The 22,566-nt window shown below is 43.0% G+C and overlaps 2 protein-coding genes across 7 annotated transcripts in view; one reads left to right on the top strand and one right to left on the bottom strand.

Annotated features, from left to right (window-relative positions):
• The window catches only part of LOC119962943 (gamma-aminobutyric acid receptor subunit alpha-6-like), a 114,912-nt gene that overhangs the window by 78,720 nt on the left and 13,626 nt on the right, over positions 1-22,566 (bottom strand). For 2 of the 6 annotated variants that reach the window (XM_038791272.1, XM_038791277.1), the window contains exons 1-8: positions 3,958-4,256; positions 3,534-3,671; positions 3,246-3,364; positions 2,472-2,539; positions 1,668-1,888; positions 1,466-1,548; positions 635-778; positions 291-443 (exon numbers count right to left, since the gene is read on the bottom strand). In XM_038791272.1, the coding sequence (XP_038647200.1) occupies positions 291-443; positions 635-778; positions 1,466-1,548; positions 1,668-1,888; positions 2,472-2,539; positions 3,246-3,364; positions 3,534-3,671; positions 3,958-4,094 (1,063 nt within the window). In that variant the 5' untranslated portion in view covers positions 4,095-4,256. Of the gene's footprint in view, positions 1-290; positions 444-634; positions 779-1,465; positions 1,549-1,667; positions 1,889-2,471; positions 2,540-3,245; positions 3,365-3,533; positions 3,672-3,957; positions 4,257-4,618; positions 4,763-5,319; positions 5,482-22,566 lie in introns of those variants that run through there. The other 4 variants (XM_038791274.1, XM_038791275.1, XM_038791273.1 and 1 more) reach the window with 4 other exon arrangements.
• The window catches only part of gabrb1 (gamma-aminobutyric acid type A receptor subunit beta1), a 434,746-nt gene continuing 417,611 nt past the window's right edge, over positions 5,432-22,566 (top strand). Inside the window, exons 1-3 of the mRNA XM_038791278.1 lie at positions 5,432-5,576; positions 5,667-5,758; positions 5,974-6,041. Of these exons, the coding sequence (XP_038647206.1) occupies positions 5,497-5,576; positions 5,667-5,758; positions 5,974-6,041 (240 nt within the window). The 5' untranslated portion in view covers positions 5,432-5,496. The remainder of the gene's footprint in view (positions 5,577-5,666; positions 5,759-5,973; positions 6,042-22,566) is intronic.

The raw sequence follows: 22,566 nt of genomic DNA, 5'->3' as shown, positions 1-22,566 counted from the left end.
ATTTTGAGGTAACAGAACCTCATGCACAAATCAGGTGTTCTTGAGTAATAATGGAATTTCTTGATTAAAAAGGGGATCAGGGGTTATGGGGAGAAGGCAGGAGAATGGGGATGAGGAACAAATCAGCCATGATGAAAAGGCAGAGCAGACCCAGCAGGAAAAATGGCATAATTCTGTTCCTATATCTTGTGGTCTTATGGTTAAACGTTCAATATTGGATGTGGAGAGCGAGAGAGGGAAATAAAATGGAATGATGTAATAACATAGTTTTATGGATTAAGAGTACATACCAAAAACTGTTCGTGCTGGAACAGACTCTTTGTTAATCCAAAAAGAGACTTGAGAGAGAATGACCGTCATAATGCAAGGTATATAAGTCTGAATCATGAAATAACCCATTTTTCTTCTCAAGTGAAAATGGACAGTCATCACCACATATTCTCCTAAAAGAAAGAAAAATATATATAGAACTCCTTTCCATGAGTATTGATTTAGGTTTTAATTGTAATCAGCAGTTTTGAATGAAATACAATAACAATCTAGCAATACCTTTGCAATATTAAACAGAAATATGCCTTCTAGTGCTCAGAGATTGTGACATTTATTGAAGAAATCCATAACCTTGTGTCTTTACCTGTAATGGATTTAACAGTGCCACTTGATACTGTTTGTCCAACAAGATCATACTGCACCAAGCTAGAGGACTCTTTGGGCACCTCCACTGATCGTTCAGGACCTTTTGTCCATGTATATATCATCTCACTTTTAGGATATGCATCTAAAACATATTGAAAGACTGAACTTATAATAATGTTAGTCCACAACAGTAATGTAACGATTTGTGACATAATGTATCCTGCTGAAGTTTCCTCTTTTTAGCTACATTTAAGTGATTGAATTGTTGCTCTTCATTGCTAACTCTCTGAATATTGTTCAAATTCTTCACCAACACAATAAACTTTGCAATGTGAAAACTTATTAAGCTTAGGACTTTAAAAAAAAAACTATTCCATTGTTGCTTAAATATTTGAAAGATTTCAATTATAATATGCAAATCTATTTTGATTTTATTGTAATTGTTTAATTAAGATAAAACAATTACTCAAAATAGTGTAAAGATATGATCTTATAAGTATCGCTGATGATTATAACAATTAGCCCATTCATATTAATTTACAATATGTTCAACTACTTATCCATTTTGTTTGCTTCATTCCTTCAAAACTATTCCGAACACAGATGTACAATGTAAAACACATCATTTGTTCTGTCCTTTTTAAGAAATTCTAATGTATCTGTAATTGCAAACGTGACAAACGCATATTTATTTTCCACATAGGTCACAGAAAAGAGTGACTTGAAAATCCATGCATGATTTCAACCGGATGGTTAAATAAAATCTTGAACTCTACCAGTGAACATTTGCCTTCCATAGTTAAGCCAAAAACAAGATCACGCAACTCACAGCTTCCAAATTTAAGTGGACAAGCATGGCCATCCATTGGGAAATCAACCAGTTTCATAGGACATTCTGCATTTATGGTAAGTCTAAAATCAAAAAATACAGATCATCTGAAATTAGTTTTAAATTGAAATGATCATCTCTCATTATTTTAGTTATAGTGGTTTAAAAAAAGGCCTGACGTTATGTAAAGTGTAAAACATACCTCATCGTGTACAGAATTGTACCATTCTGCATGATTCTGAACAGCTTGTTTGGAGCTGTCATGTTGTGGGAAATGGATTTTTTCCCGTTCCTAAAGAACGTATCAGGTGTCCACACTTTAGTGACCATCATGTTATTGAGACGAAGAATTTCAATAGGGCCATCGTACTTCAGCCTCTTGTCCACCCAGGTTTGGCGGAAAAACACATCCATTGTGTACTCCTTAAATGGAAACGGGGAATAGGTAATATGGATGACTAAAGTAAAGCACTATATGATATAGCGTACAAAGGAGTTTTTTTTAGTATTATAGCATTTACTTAGATTCCCATACAGAGCGCCGTTATGCACCTGCGAGATCTGCCCATTTCCTGTGTAAAACATTATTTGGTGTTCAGCCTATGTTGAAGCACTGTACAAACAGCACGCAACGCAGAACTAACTAATGACTGGAACCCACATGGGTTACAACACGCTATTGAGCTTGATTCTTTTTACATTTTGCTTTCAACTAAGATGAATGGTGATGCATTCCACCAACCATCCATTCAACTTATTTCCGAGGTGAATGTTTGAATATGTTTGCTCTCAATACATGGGGATCCTAACATAATGATGGGTATTTCCGAAAGCAGCACCGACAGTTCTTTCGTCCGATGATCTGCATTAAATGTTCGGGTTGATATTTTGACTTCAGGCAAACAATAATGGAACGCGCAAACCTTTTTTTGCAAAATAAATAAAATAAAAGTCTGAAGACGGAATATCTATTTGCAACATTGAAGTTGGAAAGGTGGGATCCTACCATCTCGACATCAGACACTGGCCCAAAGCTCGTTACGTAGATATCTGTTTTGACTTCGGTAACAGCACCTGTAGAACAGGAAGTGCAAGCCTTACTATTTTAATAGGAAGAAACAAGGAGGTGACCAGTGGCCACTTATACCTTTATTACTTCATCATAAATCACAGCACAGCGTGAGGACCGTGCTCGCTCAGTTTGAGGTGCATTTTATTCATTCTTTCCACTGTCACTCCCAAGTTCTAATGGCAATAATCAGCAAGCTACACGCTTTAGGATTCTCATATCGTGAATACGCTTCGTTCAGTGCAACCAGTGCATATCCTCAACTTTTGACAGTCTGCCTTCCTTCCCAGGCACACTTTTACATATTTAGGTTAAAAAAAATAAAAACGCCTTTCACATCGAAAATCTTCGGAACATGTTCACAAGGCAGAAACATACGTCTAACATTCATTCCAAACACTCATTTCAGTCACCCGCTGTTAAAATAAAACGCAAGCGCTTGACGGTCATATGGAATTTGCTCACATCTTCCTTCTCACCAGTGAGCCCTCCAGAGTAAACCCGTGGATGTTTCCCCTGAACAATGCCTTCGAATTTCAGCTATCTGAGCGCAGGAAGGTTGCACCTCACCCCCCGCCCCCAGTAGATTAATAGCCCTCTTTATAATGACGGTCTGGATCGGATCAGCCGAAATGTTACCATCATTCCACAAATGGCAATTTGCTCTCATTCGTCAAGCTACAGAAGTGGAAAATAAATGTTCGACCGTACCCCCAAATCCAGGTCTCAATCTGTTGTCATAGCCGTCCAGCAGTCTGTCCAGGATGCGAGTGAAATTTTCTGGGTATAATTTCTCATCTTTCTTGATCTCTCCAGAGCTCTCACCTATACTGCAGAGTGAATATATAAAAACCGCACAGTGACAAGGCAACAGCTCTTTGCCCGACACCTCATATTGATCTTTTTAGATCCGAGCGCCAGATAAAGACAGTAAAAGCAAGTAGACCCAATAAACAGTGTGAAATAAGGCGAAAGGATCGCTTTCCTTCCAATACTTACCACGCTGTCACGTAGATAAAGTAAAGCAGAGTGGGAATAGAACTGGAAGACATCCTGATCACAGTCTCCTTGGCAGGAACCATCTTTGCATGCCATACTTTAAGCCTCTTCCCGTTCCCCGTCGCCAATTGCCTTGTCCTGAGGAGAGATCAGAGCTGTGAGAAAAGACACATGGGCACTGGTGCTTGTGGAGTGCCTGCCTGCCTCCTCTCCTGTCAGGCAATGGCTCCTCGCATCAGCCCCCAATCTTTGGCTTTTAGTAGCCGTTGTGTGGCGATCGATGGCGATGGGCTGCGGAGTGCAGGGTCAGAATTAAAATGTAACTTAATATCGCCGCGCATTTATCAGAAACTCTTCTGTTAATCGTGTTCTATCACCTGCTGCATGTTAGTGGGGGGGGGGGGGGGGGGTGGCAAACACAGACCTGCTGCCAAGTATTTCTGGCTGGAGATGAACACGTACAAACGAAGCGGTTCCCGTACTTTTGCACAGGCGCCTTGCAATAGTTTTGCAGTCGAGTGTGTGGATAGATATTGATAAGCACCTAGAATGGAATTGCATATGTCATGGTCGGTTTGCCCATGAATTATGCCACTGCTGGCATTGAACTGCCGCCTGCTTTGTCAGTGTTACGCCTCTCGACCCCAGTCTCGGGTGCCTCCTCTGCTGTCGGGGGAGGTGTTCCTGGGCGCAGGGAGGAAGAGATGATTGCATTTCCCGGTAGGAGCCGAGGTAAAGAGGAAAGGGGGGGGGGGGGGGGGGGATAGAGGAAAGGACACTGAACCCTTGAATGGTCAGCTCCTATGACCATCGGGCTCTCGGGTGTACCAGGAAACCTGCTTAAGCCCCAACATTGGTTTGTTTTTGGACTGAATCGAGTCAGGCAAAGGCGTCGCCTCACTGACAGCATCATTTTCTGGAGTTCCCTGACCAACTCCTCCCTGTGAAGAGCCCAGTTCACTGGAGAGCCCAGTTCGATGTAGGAACACCCTGGCCTTACCTCATTGTTGTCACCCGTTTCACCCACCCCACACAATAAATCATCTGGAATATTTCTAAGTGTTAATCTTAATTTGTGTCTTTACCGTTTGAGATTAAAAGTTGCACATTCCAGAGTCAAAAAGAGCTAACAGTGAAACCGCAGTCATAGAAAAATGTAGTGAGAAATATGTCATCTTCAATTCAAATATCTTTTAACGTTGCCCTCTCTTTATCAGTACCGGGGTGTCAAATGCAGTCCCTTTTTTTCTATCCTTCTGAGTAAAATAATTGACATTTTCGAAGCGAAAAACTTTGACTCCCCGAACTCTCCAAATTTGTTGTGACATCGTTTTTTTTAAATTGTGTATCCCATCAAACATCAATTGTTCGAGTTGAATGATGGAGTTTTTTTCCCCTCATAATGAAAGCTGCCGTGAACACATTTGGGCGACTTGTATCATTTAAGGCGGGTAAACATCGAGGATGCGTTGGCAACAGGAGCAAGAGTTTGGAGTGATCGTTACATGGTGGCTCCGTGGCCGACTAACATGGTGACATTGAGACCGGCTGTGCGGCGCCGTACGAGGAGCAAGCTGTATTTGGAAAAAAAAAAGGTTGATCCCATTCGGCCAGGGCACAGTTTTGAATGTCATTTCCATCCCCTGAGCTACACTAGGCACCTCAAAGCAAAGCTGCCCTTCCTGCTGAAGAGAATCCAGCTAACCGGGAGTGGAGACCTCGTGATTTCATTAGCATAATAACAACCCTGTGATCATTTGAGATAGAGAGAGAGAGAAAAAAATACCTTTAAGGGTCTGATTGTTTGACTATTTTACAAGGAAATTGTTTCCACAGCAAACAGTCCATTTGATGGTGTGGAAGCTGCGCGCATGCGTTGCCGCCTCGGGATTATTGCACTGCCTTGGACTAAGTTGCATTCCTTGAATCTTCGCTTTAGACCTTTCAATAATCAAAGTTAGGAATGTGGAGAGTTCAAGACAGAGGGTGCTTCGCGGCCGTGTCGATCCCCGTGATGATGGCTATGGTTTGTTACGCACAGAGGTGAGCTCGGATCTCTAACCATTCCTTGCCATTGTTTTGTTTTCTCTGCCTCACATTTAGTGCCAATGAAATCCACATTTCTTCCCTCAGAGTTAATGAGTCCACCAACATGTCACATGTGAAAGACACCGTGGATAACTTGCTGAAAGGATATGACATTCGTTTAAGACCAGATTTCGGAGGTAAATCAGCTCCTATCGGTACAGTCCCATATATGTGCAGCTCCCATTCTCCACCAGTCAGTAGCTAGTCAACTAAACAAGATTTACTGTATATATGAGAGAGAGAGAGAAACTACAGCAATACAACATCTGCTGCCTGTGGCGATGTGCAACAATGTTATTTTTCTAAGTGGATTGCAATATAGCACAAGCAGATAATGTATTTTTACCTCAAGGTCTCCCTGTGGACGTTGGTATGAACATAGATATTTCCAGCATAGACATGGTCTCTGAAGTCAATATGGTGAGTGCACTCTTTAAATACCAGTCTGTGGAAATGCACACTGCAAACGTGTTGTTTTAAATATGTTCATCTATTTTAAATGCGTAATTCCGCATTGTTTACGAGATGACTCGATTTCGATAGTTCGTGTGGAGCCGTTTCCCGGATATTTCGTTTAGTGGGGGCGGGGGTGGGGGGTGGCGTTGTTAAATGAGTTTGTAACTGCAACTGGAGCAATAACTGTATCGATACGTACTACTGCTATGCCGATGTGACTCCTACTTAAATCTACTAAAAGTATTGCAAGTAGGCGTTTAATTTCCTATAATGTATAATACCGCCATCTGGTGATTGTAATAATTCACTACGTTTCAGTGCCTTTGACAGATCATGCCCATAACGATTATGCAGGGGGGTTCAGTGGCACAGACAGATCTTAGCCCTGGCACAAATGACCCAGTGCCCAGAAGCGCCGATAATGTCATGTTTGAGATAACACCAGTTGCAGAGCCCTGCAATAGCTGCGATTTCATGTAGCCCATCACGCTGACAAGGAAGGGTCTTGTGGTGTGTCCACAAAATGAAAGTCTACATTCGCAATATTCTCCCCTGTTGTTACATGAGTTTGTAACTGCAACCGAAACAATAACTATATCGATAAATACTACTGCTGTGCCGATGTGGCCCCAATTTAAATCTACTAAAGGTATTGCAAGAAGCGACTGTTATTGAAAGATCAAGATAAAAGAGTAAATCCCATCCTGCAGACCTACCACTATGATTGAAGAGAGTAAAAGCATTTAGTGATGGATCATGAGAAGAGTCAGGCCCAGGGAGGCAAGAACTGTTTAGGGATGAGGTGAAGCAGGAAACTTGAACCATCAATCTTCATTATAATAAGCATCATGGGGGAAAGTTGTGTAGGGCATGATATTTGGAGTAAAATAGAAAAGTTCAAGAAACAAGGAAGATTTCAATTGAGGGAGAGGGCCGAGAGGAAAAGAGGAGGACAAAATCTCTTATCAGGCAAATGTTATTTTTTTGTATTTAGTCCAACAGTGTGGAGGGATGTTGTGAAGAGATGTGATAATGTATTAAGTCTGAGCCAAATGAGGCACATATAAGACATTTTAAAGATATTGAGGAGAACAGAAACTCTACTGCATCCAGCAAAACCTATCTTTGTCATCTAAAGCAAAAACAGAACATGCTGGAAAAATGCAGCAGGCCTGACAGCATCTCTGGAGAGAGAAACAAAGTTAATGTTTCAAGTCCGAAAAGAGTGACTCTTTGAGTCACACAGACTCAAAACATTAACATTGTTTCGCTCTCCACAGATGCTGCCAGGCCTGCTGAGTTTCTCCAGCATTTTCTGTTTTTGTTTCAGGTTTCTGGCATCTTGAAGTGTTTTGCTTTTTTTTTTATCTTGGACATCCATTGCAGATATTTCTAACTCAAGTTATTGGTTGTATGAATATCAAGTGGATTATTGCAAATAAAAGTGCTTCAATTTTTTTGTTGCTGCATTCATAGAATTGTATTTAAATAAAAATCCTATTGGAATTCAAAAAATAACTACATGCATTGAGTGGCAGTTATATTCCAGAAAATTATTTGTAATTCTACATAAATTCCATAGAAAGCTGTTTGGATGAGTTGAGTGTGAGGAAAGTTTTAATTTGTACATGAAAAGAGCCAAAAGTATTTGATGAGTGAGTTTGGTCTGTTCAGAATGCGAAAGATCAGATGAATATTTTCCCTAGTGTTTGTGCTGCTAAAATCAGATGCCGGATATCAATATTTACCAACTCAAACAATTTCCCTGCATATTTTACTTGTGTGGTTTATAATAAATGATGAAAGTGACATAAATTCTTCATGAAGTCTATACACTCGCAGAATACATTTTTATACACCACATATCTCCTTAGTGAACTTAGCAGTGAGTCCTTTTCGCGTCATCTGAACTAACCGATTAGTGAAGTTCTTACACCATTCATGAAAAAAAGCCTGTCAAAATAGAGCATATTTGTATATTATGGGATATCAAAACATAAATTGATTAGGGTTGAAGGCTCATGATCAAAGTAGAAACAATCAAGGCATATCTCTCCAGTTCCTAGTACATTCATTTATAAATCTCATTGATCTCTTGCTATCATGTTTGCATAACATCTGAACAAATAAGGAGCAGCAATAACCCGCTCAAGCTTTCTCTGCCATTCAATAATGTCATGGCCGATACATACATATTGTAATGTTCCTGAGAAACACCAAGGAAAGTTTGAAATTCTGCAACAACAGAATAAAGTTTGATCAACAAGTAAATTAATCTCTGGAACTGCATATCTACTTGAGAATTTTCAAAGATTATGTTTGCTGTGTGGACTAGTACTATTTTTAAACGTGGCAATTGAACAGTGAAGCACTGAAAAGGTATTCTACAGAATGAAAAAAGCATTATTCAGCCCAAGTCAGCTCCAGTGGGCCTCTTAACATCATACAAACATATTGGTTGGAATATTCTCACTGTGTACCCACGGTGTTCCGTTCCTTTTAAAGGATTTGCATGCATCCGCAAGGGAAACTATTCAAAAATCTAGATCTGATCAACGAGTTAATATTTCCTCAAATTTATTTTAAAATAATGAAACGAGGATGCAATCGATTTGTCTTTCATACTGATTGGATACATTTGTAAACAATTAATTATAACATCTTAATGAAAAGCCCTTTAACATCAATTCCCCCTCCCAAATAATTTTGTGAGTAAGACAGAACTTGTAGATGGACAACATTAGTCACAAAGAAATATTTAGATAGTACAGATAATATATGCACATATATATGTAGCAAATCATTTGTACGACAATGAGAATTGAGTTGGGAGCTGGCACTCACACTCACACTCCATAATATCACCAGTATATATAATGACGAAAGAGGCCTGAACATTTATTCTATCTTTGTACCAAAGAATAAAAATACATATTTCCAGAGCAGAAACATACTAACATAGTAATGTTACATTTTCCTGACTGATATTACCATATCATACAAAACATATGAAAGCTTCTGAATTTTACTTTTGCTTGAATTCACGTAAGGTCAAATAGATTACTAATTATGCAAAGTTATGTATGTAATGGACTGAAATAATAATACATGTTTTAAATAAAAATACTTTCCGGATAATGTCTATTTTATGATATATCGAATTACCAAAATGCTCCTGTCATAAGGATAAATCACATATTATTTCCCCAAAAGTTACTGAAAGTTTTAATTTGCCGAGAAATGCAATTGATCGAACAAAAACATGAAATCATAGAATTATAGAATGGTTACAGCACAGAAGGAGGTTATTTGGCCCATTGAATCAGTACTGGCCTTCTGAAGGAGCAATTCACTGTTGCCCTGCAATTGTATCCTTTTCAGATAATGATCAAATTCCCCTTTGAGAGCTCAACTGACCCTGTCTGCGCCACACTCTCAGGCAGTGATTTCCATTTCGCAACCACACTGCATGGAAGTGCTTTTCCTCATGTTACCATTGATTCTTTTGCCAATTACCTTAAAACTGTACCCTCTTGTTCTCGATTCTTCCACCAATGGGACCAGCTTCTCGCTGTCAGTGCTGTGGGAGGTCGGTTAGCTCAGTTGGCTGGACAGTGGTTTTGTGATGCAGAATGATGCCAACAGATTGGGTTCAGTTCCTGTACCAGCTGAAGTTACGATAGAGGTTCAACCCTTTCATTTGCCTGAAGTGTGGTGAGATTCAGATTAAATCACCACCAGTCAGCTCTCTCTCTTTCTCTCAAAAGGGGAGAGCAGCATCTGGTCCTCTGGGACTATGGTGACTTTCATTAACTTTGTTCAGATCCCTCATGTTTTTGAATACCATTATCAAATCTCCTGTCAACCTTCTCCAAGAATAACAATCCCAACTTCTCCATTTATTCCAATCCAAAGAGATGCAGATTAGGTGGATTGGTCATGCTAAATTGCCCATTAGTGTCCAAGGATGTGTTGGTTAGGTTACGGAGTTACAGGGATAGTGTGGGGTGGACAGGGGAGTGAAGCTGGGTACAGTGCATTTTCGGAGGGTCGGTGCAGGCTCGATGGGCTGAACGGGCTCCTTCTGCATGTAATGATTCTGTGATTTCTATGTAATCTCATCTCTGGAATCACTCTCGTAAATGTTTTCTGCACCTTCTCTGATGCTTTCACATTTTTTCTAAGATATGGTACCCAAAGCTGTAAGCTGTACACCAGCTGAGGATGAACCAATGTTTTATACAGGTTTAGAATAATTTCCTAACTTTGTACTCTATGCCACTATTGATAACGTCCGGGATGTCCAATGCTTTCTCAACTTTGTTGTCAACCTGTTGTGCCACCTTTAATGATTTATGTACATATAACCCAGCTCCCTTTGTTCCTGCACCTCTTTTATCTCCCATTCCTAATTGCCCTTGAGATGGTGGTGGTAAGCTGCCTTCTTAAGTCACTGCAGTCCAATTGGTGTGCGTACATCCAAGTATTGGTTGGAAGGAAGGTACAGCACTTTGAGCTAGTGGCAATGAAGGAACGATGATATAATTCTAAATAAAAATGGTGTGTGGCTTGGACAGGAACTTGCAGGTGAAGGTGTTTCCATGCATCCGCTGCCATTGTCCTTAAAGGTGGCAGAGGTTGTGGGCTTGAAAGGTGCTGTGCTGTTCAAGGAGCTTTGATGAGTTTCTGCAGTGTAACCATCTTCCTTTGTGCAAGGTGGGACTCAAACCAGCAGAGACTTTTCTCTCTGATTCCCACTGACTCGAGGTTTGGTCATACTGCGTGATGCCACACTTTGGTAAAATGCTGCCCCGATGTCAAAGGCAGTCACTCTCTCCTCACTTCTGTTGTCCATATTTGGATTAAGACCGTAATGAGGTCAGGAGTTGAGTGGCCCTGGCGGATCCCAACCTGAGTGTCAGCAAGCAGGTTATTGCTGAGAAGGTGCTGCTTGATGGCACTGTTGATAACACCTTCCATTACGTTGCTGATGATCCAGAGTAGATTGGTGTGGCGGTGACTGGATAGGTTGGACTTGTTCTGCCTTTTGTAGGCACAACATCACTGGAAAATCTTCCAGATTGCCTGGTGGATGCCAGTCATGCTGTTGTAGCCATACTAGAACAGCATGGCTAGTGGTGGGGAGGCAGCTAATTCTGGATCACAAGTCTTCAGTGCTATTGCCAGGATATTGTCAGTGTCCACACCCTTTGCAGTATCCAGTGCTTTCAGCTGTTTCTTGATATCATCTGAAGTGAATCGAATTGGCTGAAGCTTGGCATCTGGAACGCTGGGAGCCTTGGGGAAGGCCGAGATGGATCATCCACTTGGGTCTTCTGGCTGAAGTTGACTGCAGACTTCCTTGTTAAAAACTGATACAAAGTATTAATTTACTACCTCAGCTATTCCCCTCTTCCTCCATGTATAAATCCCCATTTCTGCCCGTAATCAGCCTACCTTTCATCTTACCACACTTTTCTGTTTATAGGACTACAGAAAACTTTTGGATTCCCTTCCTTGTTAGCTGTCAGTCTCTTCTCATACTTTCCCTTATCTCCTCTTATTTACTTTTTCCATTCCTCTCTGAAACATTTATATTCAGCCTTGTTCTCAATTACATTATCCACTTGACATCTATCAGAAAGACAGTTTTCCTGTTTCATCTTAATCTCGACCTCTAGGGAACTCTGGATTTGTTTGCACTTAATTTCCGTTCTGTGAGAATGTGGGCGGGATTTATTGACCACCCAGCCGCGTGTTTTTGGGTGGCAGAGGCGGCCGCCAGTAGGATCAATCGACCCTGCCATTGTCAATGGGATTTCACGGTGGCAGCACCCCTCGGTGCGCAGGCGTGGCATCGGAATTTCCCGCCAGTGTGAACAGTTGGTAAATCCCACCCTGTTTCTTGACTGAACTTGACTGTACAATATCTCTTTAAAGGCATCTCATTATTCAGTATAGACAAATCTACGATTCAATCTGGACATCATCCATTCTTACGCCACTTAAGACTGGTTTTCCCCAGTTAATTATTCTTGCTCGCCATTGCTGCTTTTCTTTTTCCTCAGCCAGTCTAAATCTTATGAAATAATTAACACTGACCATAATATTCTCCTTCTGACACCTGATCCTCTTGGCACAGCTCATTCCCAAGAACGAGATCCAACTATGTCTCCCTTCTCATTGGACTGGAAACACACAGCTGGAAAATTATCCTGAACGCACTCAAGAATCACTTGTCCCCCTCTGCCCTTTGCTCTATGACCACCCCAGCTTATTCAGATAATGGTTATAACTAACCATTATTATAACTAACCTATGGTTTTTGCATTTCATAGAATTTACAATGCCATTCGGCATTCGGCCATTCGGCCCATTGAGTCTGCACCAGCACTTGGAAAGAGCACCCTATCCAAGCCCACACCTTCAAACTATCCCTATAAAACCAATAACCCCACCTAATCCTTTGGACCCGAAGGGCAATTTAACATGGCTAATCCACCTAACCTGCACATCTTTGGACTGTGGGAGGAAACCGGAGCACCCTGAGGAAACCTACGCAGACACGGGGAGAATGTGCAACTCCGCACAGACAGTGACCCAAGCCGGGAATCGAACCTGGGATCCTGGAGCTGTGAAGCAACTGGGTTAACCACTGTACTACCATTCTCAGCCCTCCATTCTCAGATTGTGACCCTGGTTCTGGACTCCCCCACCATCAAGAACATACTTCCTGCATCTACCTGTTAGAATTTCATATGTAAGTCTACGATCCCCCCTCTTTCTTCTCAACTGTAGTGAATATAATCCTAACCGACTCAATCTCTCCTCATATGTCAGTCCAGCCATCCCAGGAATCAGTCTGGTAAACCTTAGCTGCACTCCCTCCATAGCAAGAGCATCCTTTTCACATAAAGAAACCAAAGCTGCACAGAATATTTCAGGTGTGGTCTCACACATGCCCTGTAAGACACCCTGAATCCTCTTGCTACTGAAGGCCAACATACCACTTGTCTTCTTCACTGACTGCTGCATTTGCATGCTTACTTTCAGCGACTGATGGACAAGGACGCCCAGGTCTCACTGCACATTCCCCTCTCTCAATCTATATCCAATTCAGATAATAATCTGCCTTCCTGCTTTTGCTACCAAAATTACATTATACTGCATATGCCATGTATTTTCCCACTCACTCAAATCACACCGAAGCATCCCTGCCCCCCCCCCCCCCCAACTCACCCAACTTCGTGCCATGTGCAAATTTGGAGATATTACATTTATTTCCCTCATCTAAATCACTATTGTACATTGTGGATAGCTGGGGTCCCAGCACAGATCCCTGTCGTACCCCACTTGTCTCTGCCTGTCAATTTGGAAAAAGCCCCGTTTATTCCTACTCTTTATTCTTGTCTGCCACCAATTTTCTCCCCATCTCAATATGCTTCCCTCAATTCCATATGCTCTAATTTTACACGCTAATCTCTTACGTGGGATCTGGTCGAAAGTTTTCTGAAAGTCCAAATAAACTACATTCACTGGATCCCCCTCATCAACATTACTAGACATAAACTCGAAGAATTCCAGGAGATTTGTCAAGCATGAATTCTCTTTTGTAAATCTATGCTGACTCTGTCCGATACTGCCACTGCCACTGTTTTCCAAGTGTTCTGCTATTAAATGTTTTATAATAGACGCTAGCATTTTACCCACTACTGACGTCTGGCTGATTGGTCTATAATTGCCTGTTTTCTCTCGACATCCCTTTCTAAGTAGTGTGGTTACATTAGCTAGCCCCCAATCTGTAGGAACTATTCCAGAGTCCATAAAATCTTGGAAGGTGACCACCAATGCACCCCCTATTTCTAGGGCACCAGAATCTGAGGAGTTATCAGCCTTCAATGTCATCAAATTCCCCAACACCATTTCCCTACTTATGCTTACTTCCTTAAGTTTCTCCCTCTCACTAAACCCTGTGTTCCTCAACATTTCTGGTACATTATTTGTGTCCACTGAACAATGTAATTGCACCTTATTCGTTCTTTAGCTCTAGCCAATGTCCTTGTCCCCTCGGGACATCAGAGATTGGAATTTCCCACACAACCTGACATTGTGCTAACACCCATCATCGTGTGTTCCATGGCAGCAGAGGCGGCCTGTCTTTGACTGACTGGGGAACTTTTGGTCCCACTGTTGTCAATGGGGTTTTACATTGAATGCATCCTTTGCTTTTGGGAAACCAGCGTCGATGCACCTTCGGCGTGACTGGAAGGTCCCAATGGCGTGAACGGCCAGAAAGTCCTGGCATCTCTGTTCAGCACTGCAGCTCCACAGCATGTCCCCGTCACAGAGGAATGTGTCCAAGACGCAGATGCATATTAGCAAGGCACAGTATAGCATGACCTGGTCACAGAGGGGCGTCGCTGAGGGTGTCCACACCATGGTACAGACAATGGGGAGCCAGCAGGCCTGGCAGAGCCAGGTGAAGCAGGGGCCTCTGGAGCTCAATCCACCTGCCCCTCAATCCCAAGGTGACCCCCTGTGCCCTACGGGAACAGATGGGCATGAGGGAGTGCCGGAGGCCAACCCGGAGCCGCACTACAGGGAGACGCTGGCAGTCACCAGCTCTCCCGAGCCCCCCTCCTGACAATGGCGTGTCTTGGGGTCAGTGGGTGGAACAGGGTGGCACGGTGAGGCAGGTCCCAATGGCTAGTCAGCCAGGGCCTTCCAGCCCCAGGCCCTCCAGAGGATTTCCGCCTGGGGTGCCAAAGGCTATAGGTGCAGTAAGCCAAAGGTTAACACCATCCAGATGTGTACCCTGGGGACACACCTAGAGATAGCGGCACAGCATGGAGGGCAAAACGATACTAAGAGGATACTGGGGGGTAGGGGGAAGGGTAGCACCATCTGTAGCTACGGACAGTTAGGGTCATGATTGTTGACCATTGAAACACATTACACCCGACATGTGAAGCCTCTGTCACATTATTCCACACTGAGGGCAGACCCGCAGCCCCATACCCCAGTTGCCTTTCCCCAGTCCAGCCCCCCTAGGCATGATGGTTCTGGTTCGGCACATCCCTCCCCCCAAGGCACACCTCGTGCTGGTGATGCAGATGATGGGTGTGAGCACAATGTCAGCAGACAGACAGAAGTCAGACTATGGCATAGATTGATGAGCACATAAGGTTCCACACGATAGGCTATTGCAGAAAATAAGGAAGTATGGGATTGAAGGCGATTTAGCGGTTTGGATCAGTAATTGGCTAGCTGAAAGAAGACAGAGGGTGGTGGTTGATGGCAAATGTTCATCCTGGAGTTTAGTTACTAGTGGTGTATCGCAAGGATCTGTTTTGGGGCCACTGCTGTTTGTCATTTTTATAAATGACCTGGAAGAGGGTGTAGAAGGATGGGTTAGTAAATTTGCAGATGACACGAAGGTCGGTGGAGTTGTGGATAGTGCTGAAGGATGTTATAGGATACAGAGGGACAAAGATAAGCTGCAGAGCTGGGCTGAGAGGTGGCAGATGGAGTTTAATGCGGAAAAGTGTGAGGTGGTTTACTTTGGAAGGAGTAACAGGAATGCGGAGTACTGGGCTAATGACAAGATTCTTGGTAGTGTAGATGAACAGAGAGATCTCGGCATCCAGGTACATAAATCCCTGAAAGTTGCCACCCAGGCTAATAGGGCTGTTAAGAAGGCATATGGTGTGCTAGCCATTATCAGTAGGGGGATTGAGTTTCGGAGCCACAAGGTCATGCTGCAGCTGTACATAACTCTGGTGCGGCCGCTCCTGGAGTACTGCGTGCAGTTCTGGTCACCACATTATAGGAAGGATGTGGAAGCTTTGGAAAGGGTTCAGAGGAGATTTACTAGGATGTTGCCTGGTATGGAGGGAAGGTCTTACGAGGAAAGGCTCAGGGACTTGAGGTTGTTTTCGTTAGAGAGGAGAAGGCTGAGAGGTGACTTAATAGAGACATATAAGATAGTCAGAGGGTTAGATAGGGTGGACAGTGATATTCTCTTTCCTCGGATGGTGATGACCAACACGAGGTGACATAGCTTTAAATTGAGGGGTGGTAGATATAGGACAGATGTCAGAGGCAGTTTCTTTACACAGAGAGTAGTAGGCGTGTGGAACGCCCTGCCTGCAACAGTAGTAGACTCGCCAACTTTAAGGGCATTTAAGTGGTCACTGGATAGACATATGGATGAAAATGGAATAGTGTAGGTCAGATAGGCTTCAGATGGTTTCACAGGTTGGCGCAACATCGAGGGCCGAAGGGCCTGTACTGCGCTGTAATGTTTTATGTTCTATGTTCTACGTGCATGATCTTGAGGTGTTGGTCGCACACAAGTTGAATGTTCAGGGAGTGGAACCCCTTCCTGCCAGTGAATGGCGCACCCGGGCCGCCCAGTGCATGCAAGGTGACATGCATACCATCTATTACCCTCTGGACCTGAGGCATCCCAACAATTGCGGAGAATCCTATTGCCTGGGCATCTTGATGGGCCTGGTCCAGGAATGTGTTTATATAGTCAACTGCCCAGGAAAACAGGGCATCGGTGACTTCATGGCTGCACTTGTGGGCTGTAGATTGGGATGTGCCACACATGTCCCTGCTCGAACATTGGAATGAACCCGAGGTAACAGCGGAGAACAAGCTGTTTTTGAATCTGTTAGTGCATGTTCTGCATCTACTGCCCGATGGAAGAGGTTGGAAGAGAGAATAATCCGAGTGGGAGGGGTCTTTGATTATGCTGCCCACTTTCCAAGGCAGCAGGAGGAGTAGACAGAGTCAATGGATGGGAGGCAGGTTTATGTGATGGACTGGGTTGTGTTCCCGACTCTCTTGGGCAAAGCAGTTGCCATACCAGGCTGTGATGCAGCCAGATAGGATGCTTTCTATGGTGTATCTATAAAAATTGGTAAGAGTCAATGTGGACATGCCAAATTTATTTAGTTTCCTGAGGATGTATAAGCGCTGTTGTGCTTTTTTGGTCATAACATCAAAGTGATAGACCAGGTCAGATTGTTGATGATGTGCACACCTAGGAATTCCAAGCTGTCAACTATCTCCACCTTGGCCCTGTTGATGCTGACAGGAGTGTGTACGATACTTTGCTTCCAGTGGCACACTGGTTAGCATGGCTGCCTCACAGCTCCAGGGACCCGGGTTCAATTCCAGCCTCGGGTGATTGTCTATGTGGGGTTTGCATTTTCTCCTCCTGTCTGCGTGGGTTTCTGCCGGGTGCTCCGGTTTGCTCCCACAGTCCAAAGGTGTGCAGGTTAGGTGGATTGGCCATGCTAAATTGCCCCTTCATGTCCAAAAGGTTAGGTCAGGTTACGGGGATAGGATGGAGACGTGGGCTTAAGTAGGGTACTCTTTCTAAGGGCCGTGCAGACACGATGGGCCAAATGGCCTCCTTCTGCACTGTAAATTCTATGATTCTATGATTCCTGAAGTCAATGACCAGCCCTATAGTTTTGCTGATGTTGAAGGAGAGATTGTTATCATTACACCATGCCACTAGGTTCTCTACCTCTCTCTTGTACTCTGACTCATCGTTCGAGATCCGACCCATTACAGTCATGTCATCAGCAAACATGTAGATGGAGTTGAAGCCAAACTTTGCCACACAGTTATGTGTGAATAGGGAATGTAGTAGGGGGTGTTGCTCGTTCTGGGTGAGTGTGCTTTACACTGAATTGGCTCTGTTTATTACTTAGCTCTAGAGTCGCCAGGTATCGTTATGATACCACCACGAGGTTCACGTTCAAGTTCAGACCAATGACTCAATACACCAGTTAGTAAGTTCAAAACAAGACACGTTTATTATAACACAGTTATTTACTACTCATGCATATAACTCTAAAAGACTAGACTATTCCTACCACTAACAGGCCAATACTTATCTGGAATAAGGGAACTGCCTGATCAGGGAACAATGGCCTCTTACTTTGTCCTGGATCCGCAGGCTTCTTGTTGGTGTGGACTAAAGGGGTCAGGAATGTCTACTCTCGTAGCGTGCATTGTATGACACTTATTTGATGGCGGCTGCTGACCAGGCCTCTCCTTCTCAAGGTCTTCTGCTACAAAGGTGTTCTGCTGGGAGGGCCGGCTGGTCAAGAAGAAAGAATCAGTCCTGGGACCTGACTTTTATAGGTCCCAGGGGCTTTGCGCCCTTGTGGGCGGACCCTCTATAAACTTGCCATCGATTGGGTCTCTTCCCAATCGATTAATTTGAATTTCCCCAATAACGGGGCTGTTCCTCGATCACTGGGCGGTTCCTTCCACCTTATTGGTGTCCTTTGTCTCAGACTCCACTGGTGCTGGAATGTCTGACCTTCTATAGAATGTTTCAATCTCTTCTAATTGTTGTGTCCATTGTGCCTGGGAATCACCGGGAATCGCTCACTTAATATGCGCAGCTCGTTAGTTACAATGCTGTCTGGTTTCTTTAGCAGCTAGAATACACGGGGAATTCTGCAAACTGCTTGTCTCTTTGCAACTGTCCATTTTTCCCTGTAACCTTTGCGTTCTTCCATTTTGTGTGAGGAAGTGGCCAACCCAGGTGGCTACAGGGGCTAAATATGAAGCCTTGTGGGGCTCCAGTATTGAGGACTATCGTGGAGCAGGTGTTTTTTATCCTTACTGATTGTGGTCTATGGGTCAGGATGTCGAGGGTCCAGTTGCAGAGGGTTGATATGAGCTTGGTTGGGATTATGGTGTTGAAGGGGGAGCTGAAGTCAATGAATAGGAGCCTGACGTAGGGGTCCTTGTTGTCAAGACGCTCCAGGAATGAATGTTGGCCAGGGAGAAACTTTCTGCTGTGGACCGGTTGTGGCGGGATGCGAATAGTTAATATCCTTTTTTTTTTCAAAAATGAATGATGAACTTTGAACATATTTTCACAACCATCCTTCTGATCCAAAACTGAGCAGATATTTGTTAAAAATCAAGATTAGTGAGACATGGTAGTGATTTACCACAAACACAATATCAATTGGATGTTTCTTCTGTCAATATTATTGTGTAAATGTTCAACATATTTGAATCACATATATTGATGGAATTGAGCTACTTATGGTAAGTGGGTTAAATAGCAGAGAATAATTTGATATGTACAAAAAAACCATTTGTCCAATCTCATGAATGGTAATATTAGTCTTACTCTGCAAATCTCCATGCACCGATAGTCCGTAGATGTGTGAGAATTTGTTCATTTAATTTATTATTTTTGACTGTAATTTATGATGTTATTCCAAATTGTATTATATTCATTCATGTGTTCTGGGCATCACTGATTAGAACAAAATTTATTGCTCATCACTAATTGCTCTTGAAAAGCGGGTGGTGAGTTGCCTTCTTTGTTCATGGCAGTCTACAAAGTGCAGAAACATCCACACTGCTGTTCCAGCATTTTGACCCAGCGACAGTGAATATATTTCTGAATCATGATGGTGGATGGCTTAGAGGGGAACTTCAGGTGGTGGTGTTCTCTTGTGACTTTGCCCTTGTCCTTTAGATGATAGGAGTTGTAGGTTTTGAAGGTGCTGCTTAAGGAGCCTTGGTGGGTCCCTGAATTGCATCTTGTAGATGGTACACGCTGCTTCACTGTGCATTGGTGGTTGAAGGAGTGAATGTTTGTGGATGGGCTGTCACTCAAGCGGGCTGCTTTGTCCTGAATGATGTCAAGCTTCTTGAGTGTTGTTGGAGCTGTAATCATCTGGTAAATAGAAGAGTATTCCACCAGATTACTGACTTGTGCTTTGAAGATGATGGACAGGCTTTGGTGGGATCAAGAGGTGAGTTATACATTGCAGGATCCCTCGCCTCTGACCTGCTCCTGTAGCCACAGTATTTATATGGCTAGTCCAGTTGAGTACTGGTCAATGATAACCCCTAAGATGTTGATGGCGGGGAATTCAACAATGGTAATACCATTGAATGTGAAGGGGTGATGGTTAGACACCCTCTTGTTGGACCTGTTTATTTCCTGACACATTTATGGTATGAATGTTACTTGCCACTTGTCAGCCTAAAGCTGGATAATGTCCAGGTTTTGCTGCATTTGGACATGAACTGCTTCAGTATCTGAGAAGTCACGAATAGTTCTGAACATTGTTCAATCACCAGCGAGCATCCCCATTTCTAACCTTATGATGGGAGGAAGCTTGTTGACGATGCAGCTGAAGATAGTTGGGTCAAGGACACTACCCTGAAGAACTCCTGCAGTTAATTCCTGGAGCTGAGTTGATTTATTTAATGAAAATCCAACTACTTGGTCGGATGTTCCAATCTTAACTATAGGCTCTGCGTTCTAAGTTCATGTATTATAAACTACTAACAGGAAAATTATAGTGAAAATTGTCTCTCATATTTTAGGTTTATTTCCTTTGCCTAAAAGCTTATTAACTTTAAATGTTTTACGCTCATGATACCAATTTGTATTAATGCATTTCAGACCCTCTGCTCAAATAACTGGAATTATAAATTCTAAAGCAAGATTCCAACTGTGATATCAATTTGTCACAATTTGTAAAAGGAAACTCTATGTACAGACTTTAATACTTTTGAACATATTAGTTCATTAGTTGTTTGTTTACAAGATGTGTGATTTAGATAATGGGTTTAACTGTATTGCAACCAAATCTGCTGATAATATAAAGATGTAAAGGAAAGTAAGCTGTGAGGAGGATACAAAGAATCTGCAAAAGGATATGGTTAGATTAAGAACGTTGGGCAAAATATTTGGCAGATGAAATATAATGTAGGAACATGTGAGGTCATTGACTTTGGCAGGACGAATAGTAGAGCAGAATATTATTAAAATAGAGAGAGGATGCAGGATGCTACAGTACAGAAAGGACCAGGGTGTCCTTGCACATGAGTCATGAAAAGTTAGCATGGGGTACAGCAAATAATTAGAAAGCTGTAAGGGTCCTTTTTCTTTTATTTTGCTGTTAATATTTTTGCTCTATGGATGATTAATGGACATGTCTCTTTAAGACAAATAGCAAAATCCAGAAGTTACAGGAGAGAACAGTTCTGCTAGTCTCTGCTTGTTTAAACAGGAGCTCCAGAATTGTTGGCATCAGAGAGAGAGATGGGTTGGGACTCGGTCTGATTGATTGGCGGGTGGCCAATGAATTGGCTCAAAAGGCCATACTCAGCCTGGTAACAGGCTGTGATTGGATTCTATCCCAGGGGAATAATTTCACAGTTCCAAGGAGTTTTAATTTTGATCTTAGCGGGCCAGAGACAAGAGCCTGCTGTCTCTCTCTCTCGCGAAATTCTCTGAGTGCCATATTTCTGAAACTACAGGGACCTGAATGAATCTATCTGCAGAAAAAGCATTGCAGGCTGCGAACCAAGACCAGGACCTGCATTTTCTCTCCAGAAAGGTTGTGACTGCTGTATTTCTGAAACTTCAGAGACTTGAATGAATGATCCTGCAAACAGAGACTTTAAACTAAAAGCTTGCTGTGAAGGAAGGTTTGCTAAATAAAAACTACTATCTGAAACAAATATTATTTTTCTTTTTACTTATGTTTTCTTACCCCTTTCATCCCTCCGTGTTTGTCTGGCTTGTGTGTAGAGGGAGGGTGCATGTTAAAGTTGGGAATCAGGAATTAGACAATAGTTAACCAGTTGTATTTGCTACAGATTTCATCATGGTTCTTGTTAAAAATGAACAGTAATTGAGTTTACATTTAAAAAGCTGGTGACTGTAATTATTGGGCAGCCAAGAGCAAAAGTATTGAGTATTTTTCTAAGAATTATTGGTTAATTCACTTGTGTTGTGACTCTGGGTCAAATGTGGCTGAAATTGATCACACACTAGCCCAGGGTGTCATAAAAAAGGAAAATAGAATGTTGGCCTGTATTGCAAAGTGAAGTATAAAATTAGGGAAGTCTTGCTAAAACTGTACAGGGAATGGGTGAGCTCACAGCCAGAGCACTGAGTAGTACAGTTTTGGTCTCCTTACTGAACAGCAGGTAAACTGGTATTGGAAACTGTTTAAATAAGATTTGCTAGGTTGATTCCTGAGATGAGTGGGTTGTCTTTTGAGGAAGGTTTGAGAAGGTTAGATTTACACCCATTGGACTTTAGAAGAATGAGAGGTGGTCTTATTGAAAGATTCTGAGGGGGCTTGACAGGATGGATGCAGAGAGAATGTTTCACCTTATGGAGAAGTCAAGATCTAGGGAACATAGTTTAGAAATTAGGGCCGGGATTCTCCCCTACCCGGCGGGGCGGGGGGTCCCGGCGTGATGGAGTGGCGTGAACCACTCCGCACCTTTTGGGGCCAGGCCCGCGCCGGAGTGGTTCCCACTCCGCAGGCTGGTGTGGACAGCCTTAGGCGCCACACCAGTAGGGGCCGAAGGGACTTCGCCGGCCGGCGTACGTCCGCACATGTGCCAGAGCATCAGCGGCTGCTGATGTCATCCCCGCGCATGCGCAGGGGAGGGGGTCACTTCCGCC

This window comes from Scyliorhinus canicula, chromosome 3 (genome assembly GCF_902713615.1).
Source record: "Scyliorhinus canicula chromosome 3, sScyCan1.1, whole genome shotgun sequence".
Taxonomy (NCBI): Eukaryota; Metazoa; Chordata; class Chondrichthyes; order Carcharhiniformes; family Scyliorhinidae; genus Scyliorhinus; species Scyliorhinus canicula.
Note: the sequence above shows the minus strand (reverse complement) of the source record. Positions and strands in the feature narration are given on the sequence as shown.